At 31.1% G+C, this 13,500-nt stretch overlaps 1 protein-coding gene across 1 annotated transcript in view; it reads right to left on the minus strand.

Annotated features, from left to right (window-relative positions):
- The window catches only part of LOC143072715 (uncharacterized), a 38,188-nt gene that overhangs the window by 15,158 nt on the left and 9,530 nt on the right, over positions 1-13,500 (minus strand). The window contains exons 9-27 of the mRNA XM_076247812.1: positions 12,712-12,780; positions 11,794-11,892; positions 11,190-11,297; positions 10,724-10,777; positions 10,255-10,326; positions 10,057-10,116; positions 9,833-9,877; positions 7,379-7,432; positions 7,117-7,170; positions 6,032-6,079; positions 5,571-5,624; positions 4,992-5,036; positions 4,430-4,483; positions 4,195-4,239; positions 3,889-3,942; positions 1,754-1,807; positions 1,267-1,326; positions 1,025-1,078; positions 701-799 (exon numbers count right to left, since the gene is read on the minus strand). Coding sequence (XP_076103927.1) covers positions 701-799; positions 1,025-1,078; positions 1,267-1,326; positions 1,754-1,807; positions 3,889-3,942; positions 4,195-4,239; positions 4,430-4,483; positions 4,992-5,036; positions 5,571-5,624; positions 6,032-6,079; positions 7,117-7,170; positions 7,379-7,432; positions 9,833-9,877; positions 10,057-10,116; positions 10,255-10,326; positions 10,724-10,777; positions 11,190-11,297; positions 11,794-11,892; positions 12,712-12,780 — 1,182 coding nt within the window. The remainder of the gene's footprint in view (positions 1-700; positions 800-1,024; positions 1,079-1,266; positions 1,327-1,753; positions 1,808-3,888; positions 3,943-4,194; positions 4,240-4,429; positions 4,484-4,991; positions 5,037-5,570; positions 5,625-6,031; positions 6,080-7,116; positions 7,171-7,378; positions 7,433-9,832; positions 9,878-10,056; positions 10,117-10,254; positions 10,327-10,723; positions 10,778-11,189; positions 11,298-11,793; positions 11,893-12,711; positions 12,781-13,500) is intronic.

Genomic DNA, 13,500 nt, shown 5'->3' on the forward strand with positions numbered 1-13,500 from the left:
AGTAATAACAAAAAACACGTAAATATATAACGTAGACAACCTATATGAAAGCCTCACAGTCAATATATGTTTAAGTCTCGATTTGTACTTTAACTGACGATGAAGTTGAGAGTAATTTGTTCTTACCTGAAACAATGTGAGCTATTAGAGAAATTAAAATATTTAAGAATTAACTGTATCATGTGTCGGTCTAAGTATTTATCACTATGTACCATTTCACTTTTCTACTAAAAGGATACCTATGTTTGCTGTTAAATCAATATCTGATCATTTGACCTGTTGAACTTGAACTTTATAGTAATTTTTTTTACGCGGAAAAAAAAATTTGGAATTTAGTTTCAATTTTAGTATTATATGAAAATACGTTTTATGTATACATAATCCCAAAAATCCGGAATATAAACATTTTTTGTTTTGTTGCAATTTATAATGGTCAAATGGTTAAATCGTTAATAAAGTGACAAGTAGCCAATTGTTCCTTTGGATAATCTGTAAATCAGAAATATCTGGAATGGATGTTTAAGCAATTGCATGGGCTGATGATCGAGTATTTCTGTAAATTGAATTTAACAAACATAAGCATTTGTTTTTATTAGTTAAATTAACAATTTCTATTTTCAACTGTTTGTTTGTCTCTTAGGGTGTGAATTATAACATTATGAACAAGAGCCTTGTTTCTACTACTTAGCGTATTACTTACCGGTGGTCCTTCTCTGCCAGCTTCACCATTAGCACCTGGATGTCCTGGTTCCCCGGGTCTTCCATCAGCTCCTGCGGGTCCAGATTGACCTGGTGATCCCTGAAATTATTTTGTGTCTCATCAATTGATACATTTAAGATTTTTCGTATTGCAAATTCAGCACTATTGCAGAAGGTACGTATACGTTTGCATTATTCATGCATTAACACTAGTACCAAATTTGATGAAACTATAATTCACAGTATAGAATCCATGATTTGGAAATCTTTTAACAATATTATTAAAAGCCCTTTACTAACAATTATAAGATATGAATACACTTACAGATTCTCCTTTAGTTCCCGGTTCTCCAGAAGGTCCTGATGGCCCTGGTGATCCCTGAAAGTAAAATTTATTTTTTTAGCACTCAACCACTTTCACTATTTGTTTTATTCATTTATTCTTACTTTTTGATTATAAATCAAAATATCTTTAGTGAAGATATGTTGAATTTAAGGAAAAACATTTTGTTTATATATATTTCATATGTGTATTACTGTTGTCTTACTAATATTTAGCATACTCACTCGTGAATCTCTTTGTGTTCTATAAAATGAAGTAGCCGGGCCAGGTGGACCTGCCGGACCCTACAACACAATTAATAAAAATACAAATTTGCTGGATTTATAATATTCTGTCGGTTTTCCCCCTACCATTAGTTTCCAGGTAAATAATTGAGCAGCAAATACGACGTTTCTCTATTTTGATCTTTGATTATGATTTCCTCTTTGTATCTCCCTACTTTTTAATTGTAATTGAGTATTGTTCAATTGTAAAATACAATGTCATTTTAAAATTAATTATCTTTCCTATAAGATAAAGAGCGGATACACGATTGCTTGATAAATTTACAAATAGGACAGTTACCCCCCCCCCCCCTTTCCAAAACAAAATTAAAATAATTGAATGAATTGAATTGTTTCATATCTGTTATAAATCACGCTACTCTTTTCATTTTCTTTCATGAACTTGTAGTTGTTTAATTTTAAATGAATACGTAATAATCATGCATACCATTGGACCAGAATCTCCTTTCTGTCCTGGCTGTCCATCTCTACCCGGAAGTCCCTAAAAAATGAACGTAAGATTTTAAAGTATTAGTTATGATGTTTATATAAATATGTAAACCAAATGTTAAGGTAATGAATAAGAAAACTTGCGGATCCTTGATAGAAGAAAAAGGTCAGATAAGGTACCTGGGTTACAATTTTGAATACCAGATGTACGGTGCGTTTCGTCAAAAACATTCACCGGTGACGCTCGAATACAAAAAGTTCAGCGGCAAAATAAAGTAGGAAATTGACTAGCAATAGGGTTACAAAATTTAAAGGTTTTTCAAATAGAGTTTTTAGTCATCTATTGCTGGGGTAAACTCCTGAGCATTTTGAATTATTTAAATTTTGCAAAACAGTTAATTTATAGATATGACAATATCAATGATAATTCATGTCAACGCAGAAGTACTGACTACTGGGGTAGACACCTCAACCAGTAGTACAAAAAAAAAACAACTAATTAAGGGTACCAAACTTATAGTTTTGTACGCTTGTCTTGTGTTTGTCTACAAAAGACTCATCAGTGACGCCCGAATAAAAAAGGGACTAGTAACAGATCAATAAAATTGAAGAGACTGACGGTCAAAAATTCTAACAAGCTTTGCCAAATACAGCTCAGGTTATCTATTCCTGGTGAAGAAACTCATTAATATAACGAACAATATAAAGTTTTGTAAACAATTTATAGATATGACAATATCATTGATTAAACATGTCAACACAGAAGTGCCGTTTTTGGGCTGGTGATACCCTCAGGGAGGAAACTTTCCCCAGCAGTAGCATTGGCAACGCGGTTGATAAAATTGTCATCAAAGATGCCATGTTTATATTGTATAAGCTTGGATTACACACCTGACAATAAATATTAAATTTCAAAAGGCATAGACAAGATAATTCCGACTTTGTAAAATACTTTCAATAATATGGTATTCAATCACAACAAATAATTACAAATATTCTCTATTAGTTATGTGTATAACCTAGAGTTCATTCATTCTGAAATAAGATATTTAGCAGATACTGAACTATGAATTAGTAAGCTAAACGCGTGTATATTAACATGAGTCTCTTCAGTGGCGCTCAAAACGAATAAAGATAGTTTAAAACCAAACATTCCTTAACATCGTACCAAATCTGACATAGGCGGAAAACGTATTTGTAATTCAATTAGTTGTATAAACTTACTTGTAAAAATGTCAAAATATACATTTGAATAAAAATTGATACTATATATTTGAAATGAATAGCAAGAAAGTAAAACCACAAAGAGTTGTTTACGTTACAAGGCAAAAATATAATGCTCATTTACAAACTATGATGTGACTTATAGGTGATTTAATCATAAGATTAAGATTGTAAAATTATACTTTATGGTTAAAAGTAAACTTTCAAGAGATATTTACACTTCCATTGTTAAAACTTCAAAGTGTGGCTTCCTTCGCTCTGTTCGCCTCAATTTTAATAAATAATTGACATTAATTTATAATTGCATATAACAGGTCCCGAATAAAGGATTTAATAAATAACTTTGTATGATGAAACTTGAAACTGAGGAAGACATTAGAGAAGAGATTCATCAATGCAACTGGTAATGAAACTTGTGTGTTAATAATTACAAGATGTATGGTACCAAAAAGTCAAACACACCTACTTTCAGCATGGATGAACTATAGAGGTCGGAGAACTATAGAGGTCGGAGACACTATGCTTTTTATATACCCGTATCAACTTACAATATGTTCCTTTAGATACTTAAGATTAGCTTCATATTAAAAAGGTAAAAAATGTATGTTAATTTTCAACAAAATCGCAAACTCGAAAAAACCCAATGGTTCATTTGGGAGTAGCAACTTGGACATCCATCTGTAGCAAAACTATGCTTATGAGGGTAGTGTGACATTACAACTGTGCTTCATGTAGGTAATTTGACGTCACAATGGTGCCTAGTGTAGGTAATGTGACACGCTCTATTTATCAACTCTTAAAGGGTTCTTAAGTGGACTGGTTTCAGGTCAAATGTATTACAAAAGGTCAACTCAACATTAAAATTATGTACAAAATGTAAGTATGTATTTTTATTTTAGGTTTTCTTACCGATTCACCAGGTTCTCCTGGAAGACCGTCAAGCCCCGGAATTCCCTCTGGACCCTATAAATATAATATTCATCATTTAGTAACTTAAAAAAAACTTAATTTCAAACATTGAACCTGTTGTTAATGTTTGAAGAATCACAAAGATTCGACAGATCAGTTCTACATGATACAATATATATATTTAGAATCTGACAAAATAAGTAAAATAATTAAATATTTTACAATAAACAGCAAAACAACACCTCAGGATGTTTTTCTTATCAATATTTATTATACCAAAGTAAAAGATAAATTAAAGATACATACTTGCTCTCCGTCCTTTCCGGGTAGACCGTTCGCTCCAGAGCCGCCCTGTTTTAATTGAAATACAGACAATAATAATTAATTATAAAACAAGCTCATTATATTTTATTTTTAAATAATATAAAATTAATTCAAGATATCGCTTTTTCCATTTGTTTTGTCTAGTTTAAAAATTTTATCAAAACAAGTTTTTACGATATTTATCATATCTGAGTTATTCCCCTTTCATCAATCTTACCGGTGAACCATTATTTCCTGGTATGCCGGCAATCCCTTGGTCCCCTTTATCGCCCTACAATAAAAAAGAATGACAATGATTAAATATTTCAATTTGTTTTAAGAGAGTTTTTTTTTTTTTGTGATGAAACATAATTTTGCCAAAACTACTATAACCGCTGCCATTCAAAATCAGATTCCGCTATCACAAGACTTGACAAAGAAAAAAAAATGTTTTAAGTGCTTTCTGGAGAAAACAAATTTCTCAGTGCCAACATTTTGAAAAAAAACCATAGAAAAAGGTAAGATGGAGCAACAAAAACAAGATCATTATACACAAAAATTCGCTTGTGATAATAGATAACTTTATATAATGCGTCTGAATCTTCGTTTAAACAAAAATGGATTAAGTGATAAACGTTTCTCCAGATGTATTATCGATACAGTTACAGTGTTCATGAACGTAAGAAATGTAAAGAGAACAAAAATAGAAGAAATGAATTAGTAACGAATTATAATACAACCATTTATTTCTAAATAAACAGTCTTATTGAAATGTAAATCTTCAACATCTAGATACATACTTTAGGTCCATAGTCTCCTGGAAAGCCTTGTTCACCTTGTGGTCCCTGTTAGAAATATACAAAAGATACTGATAAACTTTTATACCACAAGCAAATGATTTTTTTTTATCCTTTATTGTATTGTAGTTTTTCAAATCAGTCCCAAACAGTTTTTAATAAATGTGTTATATGTTCAATCGTCAATGTTTTACATTAGGCTATTTTTTTTCAAAAATTAATGTCTTTGAATACAGATTATATAGCTTACAAACCCGTATACAATACCTGATGTTATTACAAGTTATTTATACCTGTTTGAATTCTAGGTCTAGAAAAGGTTAGAAGGTCACACTATCTGAAGGAATTTGACCAAATATAAAGTTATAAAGCTTTAAATTGATGAAGACTTTCCCATCAGTTTTTCTACCTTTGGGTCTTTACCTTGAATACTTTTCAGATTGTCTTATATTCGAATGTCTACCTTTGTCTTTTTTATTCTTTTCTTTTCTTTTTACTTCTAATTCAAATTGCAACACCCTTTCGCTACATGAAAAGAAATTGTTTAAGGACACATGGTCTAAATTAAAGTTGTGATCATACCTGTTTGCCTTGTTGTCCTTGGGGTCCATTCAAGCCTGGTGGACCAGCTGGACCCTAAATTAAAAGAACAATATATATATTAAATTGTATATGTATTTTGTTTTTGTTTTGTATGTCTCTTTATGGAAGAGTCGGATTTTGTTGTTCGATGGTGATATGTTATACTGCAAGGTATTTTTGTTATCCCTGTTGATGATTTATATCAGTATTATAAACTCATTAGACTTTAGTTTGGTAATATTCTCAAAAAAAGTATTGACGATATAGAAACTTAAATAGACTTCAGTGAAGTACATACATAAAGTTTGTGGTACATTGCATCGTTCAACTTCATATTTAGAATAGTATCAAGAAGTTGTAAAATCTCTTTGTGTCTTGTTCATGTAGATTCTTTTGCATTCAGTTAATTTGCTTATGAATATTATTTGTTTATTCTAAGAAAAACGCTAAATAGAAGATACCTGAGCATGTTGAATTGCGTTGGACAGTTCACCCTGAACAACTGGTACCTAAAAAATTCATATATAACTGTATGAAAGTATAGCAAAAAACTGGACTCTAAGGTAAATTCAATAAGTTGACGTCCAAGACTGACAAAATCACACGATATACACCGACGGTACGAAAAGGAAACACTGTCATATTCCTGACTGACTGAGAACAGACATTTTCCAATAAATAAAACCGTCGAATATTTATGGGTAAGTCATTACGTAATTATATCAATCATTATTTGGCATATACTTTTTCTTAAAATATTGTCAGATTCGTACCATGTATGGATATCAATGACAACAATTTCATAAATATCCAGAAAAATCTGCAGGTGCGGCTCACATAAAGATATCATTGAATGATAATCTACAAATCTTCAAATATGTCACAAAATAATAAAAGGTCTGCCGGGTGAATCCTTCAATTGTCATTCAGTGTGCACATACACATATAATTTTGACAGATGTTAAAAGGAATCATTCAAACTTGACATAAAGGTCTAAAAGACATATTAATAATAAACGTGTGTCATGTGATAATTTTCTGGCAGATATAATCAATATGAGGCATTTACACTTTATTATAATTTGACTAATAATATGCAATGTATTGCAATTGTCATGTACCCCTAAAGAGCTAAGTTGATGTTAAGGGTTATCTTATCTCGTTTCATGTTGCAACTATGACAGTAATAAAATTAGATTAACTAAATGTAGGTGGTCTAGTTCCTAATTCTCAAACATTTTTTTCATCTCATAGATTATTAACGATGAACGTAATCTTTCCATTTTTTTTATTTCTATGCAGACGGTTCACGCTATATATGTGTGCATGTGTTCGAAGTCAAAATATATTGGTGAACACTTCTTGTTTACCCAGAAACAGGTAGATAAAAATATCTAGTTTGGTAGTCAAAATGTTCCTCTTGAATATTATAGCATATGATGAAAAAAACCAGTTACCGCATTTCTACTCGAAAATTGAATTTTCTTAAACTATATTAAGTAAATTCAGTTGTTAGTCTAAAGAAATTTTCAATATATAAACTTACCGATGGACCAGGTGGTCCTGGAGCCCCCTGTAATCCTTGTGGTCCTTCTGGTCCCTAAAATTAAAAAAATGGTTCAATGACATTTTTCATGAAAAAAGTGTTCTTTGTTTCAAACCTTGCACATCCAACCTATATATAGTCACTTAAATGGATTTACAATTGTCTCATTGACTATTACAATATATCACATCCCTTTTATTCAAACATAGATTTAAAACTAAAATTTCTTGAAACCATTTAATTTAGTGAAATAAGCACATACCTCAAGTCCTCTTGGTCCTGGAGATCCATGATCTCCTTTATCACCAGTGTCGCCCTACAAAGAGGTATGATGATAAAAATTATAAAAAAAACTAGGCTTTATCAAACATGTCATGTCTGTCTAAAGATAAATAGACTTATTAGTGACAATTTGAAAACAGAAATCAACATTTCAGATTTATTATTTAGACATTCGACCAACATGAAGACGATGATCAATAACATTAGTCTTTGGTTTATACTTGATAATTGGTAATAGTTTATTTTGTGGTAGTATAAAGTCTTTAAGTTGGTCGAAAAAGAATAAGACGATTTTTTTTCTCTCATTCCATGACTCTGCAAGTTGAAATGTAATTCTCATTTAAATAAACGTTGTACCCGTTGTTAAAGTTGAAACCCAAAGACACCAATGAAAGGTTTATTTAATTAGACATGAAACTGCTGAAAAAACTAATTGCCGATAATACGAAGAGAAATTCAATAGCAGAAACTTGGTACAAAAAATTACAGGTATGGTGTCCCCTTCGACAATCAAGTCTGTAGTATGAGTTTCCAAAATCCACCAATTACAATTAAGGTGAAAAGAAAAAGAAATAGATATGTGAAAATGAAATGAAATGTTTTTATTTTCACATTATCAGGAACGTAAAATGGTAAATGTCATGTGATTTGGATCAGCAATATTATTTGTCAATTAGTATTTTTGAAATAGCTTTAAATTTAATGTTTTATTTCAATTCCAAAATACTTAACCTCTTAGATTGTAACACTCTGTGATGTTTAATTTCGAATCAATACATCGATAGCAATCACTTTCTCTTAATTCGAAATGTTATCGTTTTACAAATTAGTCTTTTATAGATAAAATCTGTGTGCAACACGAAAGTATAGTAAACTTGATGGTTTAATGGAATACATACACGAGTTTAAACACTTATTCATATATTTTATTACTGATTTGGATCTTGTGAAACTGTTAGGTTATTTCATACCCTTGGCTTTGGAATTTTGATAATAGACTCAATTTAGTATTAGTCATCCTTTGTTTTAGGAGCGAAAAAAGAACATTGGTTTTGTAGATTAAAGTGCAAGTCTTTTAAAATTTTGACAACTTACATTTTTTATTTTTAATCGTTGGTGACTTCACGATACAATAATGTAATCAAATACCATACTTTGCTGTTAAATGCATTTGCGTGCTGCATTATATAGTTTTCAATGCAATCACTAGAGTGCGTTCAAAGAATCAACTCGCTGACAGAACCAATCAACCATATTTATATTTGATTATTATGTCTGGTGATGTTATTTGATAATCACTAAACCATATACGTGTTTTATATACAATATTTTGACAGGCTAAAATTATCTATCGGTTCATCTCGACGCATAGAACTGTATAGTTAAATGGCTAACAATTCTTTGTTATGAGTGTAAAAACTTTATACCAGCAAATCTGCAAAAACTATATTGATAAAATGATTGCTGCTAAAATTTGTGAAACAAAATGTTATCAATATATATAATTTGCTATGGTATGTCAGAAATGAACAAAACTTCAACTAAATTATGTCTGAAATTAATTGTAAACTTTGGTAATTAGCATGACCTAAAACAAATCTGATCGTACCACGAATGTACTGGTTGGTAATTATTTAATTCACATACAAAATCATTTACATATCTCTGCTTAGTTGGAGGTCCTGGTTCTATTTTTGACACAGAAAATATATTAATGAAATGAAATTATCAAATTTAATATAAACTTCAAACGTATACTAGTAAGTACCAGCCAGGTGTTAAAACTTTTTAAATGTCTTTCATAATAAATTATGATCATTAACAAATTATTTCATTTTCTAAAACAGATTGGTGTATTCACATCTGCAAGAAATTGCACAAAATATCAAATGAAGTTCAGGGAACAGGAAGGGGTCTGTGTAATTATAACATCCGTTGACAAGCTGAAGGGCCATGCAAAGTATTAACAAGCGTTAAACACGCGATCGTTATCAACACTCAATTGTCAAACTTTCAGTGAGCACAACTTTGGCACAGAACATGATAAATGATTAGGTTGATAAGATAGAATACAACGTTACAGGTGTGTTGATTGTATGAAAACTTAACATATCTCAAGCTTAAAGTGTGGATTTCACACTATTGAATTTGATATTGCACAAATCTGTATATTTCTTGAACGATCATCGCACTAAAGAGTTCCCCGGATGATAAATGGGTATTTGAAATGAACAAAGTTATGTAAAGGCAATATATTAGATGAAATTGACAGCCCTATCCTCCATATATTCTCTTATTCCCTATCGCAATATAAAATTGTCTTATGATAATGTGTCAAAGTGGATACATGGGTGGATCTTAAATTACCAGATAAGGATGATCTTAAATTACCAGATAAGGACAAAAAAGTTTACACCGTTTCAATTATTATTACCTTTTCGCCTTGGTCACCTTTCATACCAGTTAAACCAGGTAGGCCCTGTCAAAAGAAAAGCAAAATAGCTATAATCATTATTTCGAAATGATCACAACACAAAAGTCTGGAGCAGTTTTACTTTTTATTTTTTTTTTCTATTGTATCTTGTATATCAATATCAGTTTTTGCTGCAATATATTTCATTAGTCAAATTTGAAAGTTGCAGAACAAATAATACATACATCTAGGCCAGTAGCTCCAGTATTACCAGCGGGTCCCTGTGGTCCTTGTGGTCCAGTAATCTAAAATTAGAATAAAAAACATTGGTCTACCTTGATACTTGATTTAACTATGTCTTGTATTCATCAATTGTTTTCTCAGATATTCAAAGTAAAAATTGAAATAAATCACTAATACATGACATAAAAAAATCAACATACACTTTTTCCTGGTTGACCTTGTTTTCCCGGTTTTCCTGGAATACCATTTGCTCCTGCCAATCCATGTGGTCCCTACAAATAAAAAATCTGGACATAAGATAAACACTGAACTGACTGTCTTTTTGGTATCTTTCGTCCCTCTTTTAAGATCAAAACTATTGTAAAAAGTAATATCACAAAAATACTGATTTCCATGGAAAATTAAAAAAAGAAAGTCCCTAATGAACTCATTTTTTTGAAAAGCATCACCAATCAATGAAATATACTTTTAGTAAACAGAAACAATTTCCGACCATTTTCACTTTTTGCACTTTAAAATATTTTACGGGATTCTTAAGCTTCATGCAAAATGTTGTGAACAGTTATTTCAAGTCGGAGATGAGCAGAGTGTTATCCGTATTGTTCTATGATAAAAATACATCAGACAACTTAAAATTATAATGAGAAAAGATAGAAAAGATGTTATTACCCGTTCGCCTGTAATTCCTTTAGGCCCGGCTGGTCCGGTTCTGCCATCCATTCCCTACAATAGAATAGTAATAATATATAGGCTTGGTAGTCACATGAAATGTCTAGAGCAAGTGAAATAACAAAAGCAACAAACTCAAAGGAAAATTCTAAACGGAAAGTTCTTTAGGAAATGTCAAAATCAAACGCTCAAACACATCAAACGAATGGATTCCAACTCGCATTCCTGACTTGGTACAGGTATTTTCTTATGAAGAAAATGGTTGATTAAACCTGGTTTTATAGCTAGCTAAGCCTATATAATTGTTTCTGAAAAATGTTGTCAAGCAAACTAAATAATTCTGAAAGTCATTTAAGATTAATGTGTCCTGACAACATATGTTATATGTGCAATAAGGAAGATATTAATGTTTAATCAATATGTACATATGGATACCATAAATCATTATAAATATTACGCCACTTACATCTGCACCCGGTAATCCATTCTTTCCAGCTAAGCCATTTTTTCCAGGTTCGCCTTGTGCTCCTTTTAGACCATCAATACCCGGGAGTCCCTGTGCTCCTGGCTTTCCCTAATATGTAAAATAATTCATCTTAATTTAAATATCCAAATTTCTAGATAATGAATGCAAACTAACATTTGAACATCAGTACGCTATTTTTGGGGGAAATGTTTAAAATCTCTAAATTCACAAATATCCTTTTATTCTGTAAATTCATACATTTGAACCATGTAACTTTTAAAATTTTCCATTTGTATTGAAAGCTTCTGGAAGATGGTCTTTATTTTTTCACATCGTTTTCTTTAACTATTTTGACCCTTATTCTCTATTATTGATATTTTAGCACCCCCCCCCCCCCGTTATTTTTCTTTCTTTATTTTCTTTTGCTTCTTTTGGTCTTTTCTTACTTTTTGCTCATTTATCTGCGGTATTGACCCATTATATCCTATTCTGTAAACCCCGATCAGACCCTCATATTTAGTATGGTACACTATACCATGATGATATTTTTAATGAGAAAAATATGATTATTGGGTTATAACAGTTGAGTATTCCATTAACTTACATCTGAGCCATCCTGTCCACGAGGTCCGCGTTGTCCATCAAGGCCTGCATCTCCTGGCAAACCTTGAATACCTGGGTGGCCTCTTGTTCCTTGAAGTCCCTACAAATTAACATATTTTTTGATTAAGCTAATAAAGATTAAAAAATATTACTGTGCATTTAATTTTAAGTGATAATCATTTGAATGGTCGCACAAAATGCCTTTTTATTTCACTCAAACATTTGTTATATGATAAAAGAGAGGCTGACGATACCAGATGGATAGTCATACACATTGGTCAAAAACGAACTGCCAATGCCTTGGAAAAACTAGAAAAAAGACACAAACAAGAGCCTACATGTCAAAACTAAAAACTGAGCAACAAGGACGCAAAAAAAAAAAACAACGATGAGCTCAAATCCTGCTCGACACGTTGCACCCATCGTGTGGCTCAAGTAAGTAAAATTCTATCCGCGTGACATCAACCAAGTATGTGTAACCCGGCTAAATATATACTACAATGTAATCATGTATATGTGAAATATTTAGCACTGTCACTATGTAAAACAATAACTCCTCAATTTGAAAATCTATTGAATAAAAAAAGCAAGATTTAAAGTGTATTAAAAAAGTCTGAAAGCGACTACTATTTGAAATTTATTACAAAATTAAAGCATGGAAAGGACAATACTGCAATTCAGAATCAGTTTTGAATCATTAAAACGTCAATCAATGTATCGAACTTCTGATTGGTCACTGAGACTGCATTCATGTATTAATCTACGATGACGAAAAATAAGTTTCTTCGACGTTCTTTTTAATATCAAGCGAACTAATTCAAACAACTGCATGAGATTAATGAAAAAAATAAAGTTCTAATTACAATTTAACGACAGACTAACATTCTAAGTACCAATACATTTGTTTTTGCAAACTTACATCCATTCCATTTTTGCCGGGAGGACCTTCAGGGCACACTGTGTCACATCCTGGATCTGTATCCCCTCTCTGGATAAAAGGAACTGGATGTTAAAAAGAAATACAGCAAAGTGTTAAAGTGGGTTAGTTGCTGGTACCGTCACCATCGTGAGAAAATCTAGCCGCCGTGTAGTTAGTATAGTGAATCACACACCTAATCCGATTATATGAAGAAAAGCTTTGATTTATCTATACATTTTTAATCGTCAACAAAGGCATATATGAGAATTGTTATTTTATATGGTGATTACATAAGAAATATCTGTTCTGTTTTATTTATAGATATTTTTAGAATTATCCAATTCAACGAAATCTGAAAATAAAGCGTTAACGAGGGTCTGGATGATGTTTACAGAATAAAGACAAAATAAAACAGAATAGATAATAACCGTTGAAAATTAAACAATAAGGTAATACAATACTGTATACTGAATTAAACAAGAGTCAAGAATAAAGATCACTGAATCATATAAAAAAAATAATAGAGCATTATTTTCATACGTATTTAACATTATTTTTTAAAGATAAAATACCACAAAAATTTTAAGAATACAGCAATTAGGGACGACCATACAGACCCTAAAAAAAATCAAATGATATATTTAACTGTTAATGTCATCAATTAACATAGGATACTGAAATTACTTGCGAAATTTAATGTTTGTATTTTTGTGAGTAGCTATATTTGTAAGAATGAGAAGCTATATGGAACACAAAATGAACAAGAGTAGTTGACAGCCTTTTAAAAAC

The sequence above is a fragment of the Mytilus galloprovincialis genome, chromosome 1 (genome assembly GCF_965363235.1).
Source record: "Mytilus galloprovincialis chromosome 1, xbMytGall1.hap1.1, whole genome shotgun sequence".
Classification (NCBI taxonomy): Eukaryota; Metazoa; Mollusca; class Bivalvia; order Mytilida; family Mytilidae; genus Mytilus; species Mytilus galloprovincialis.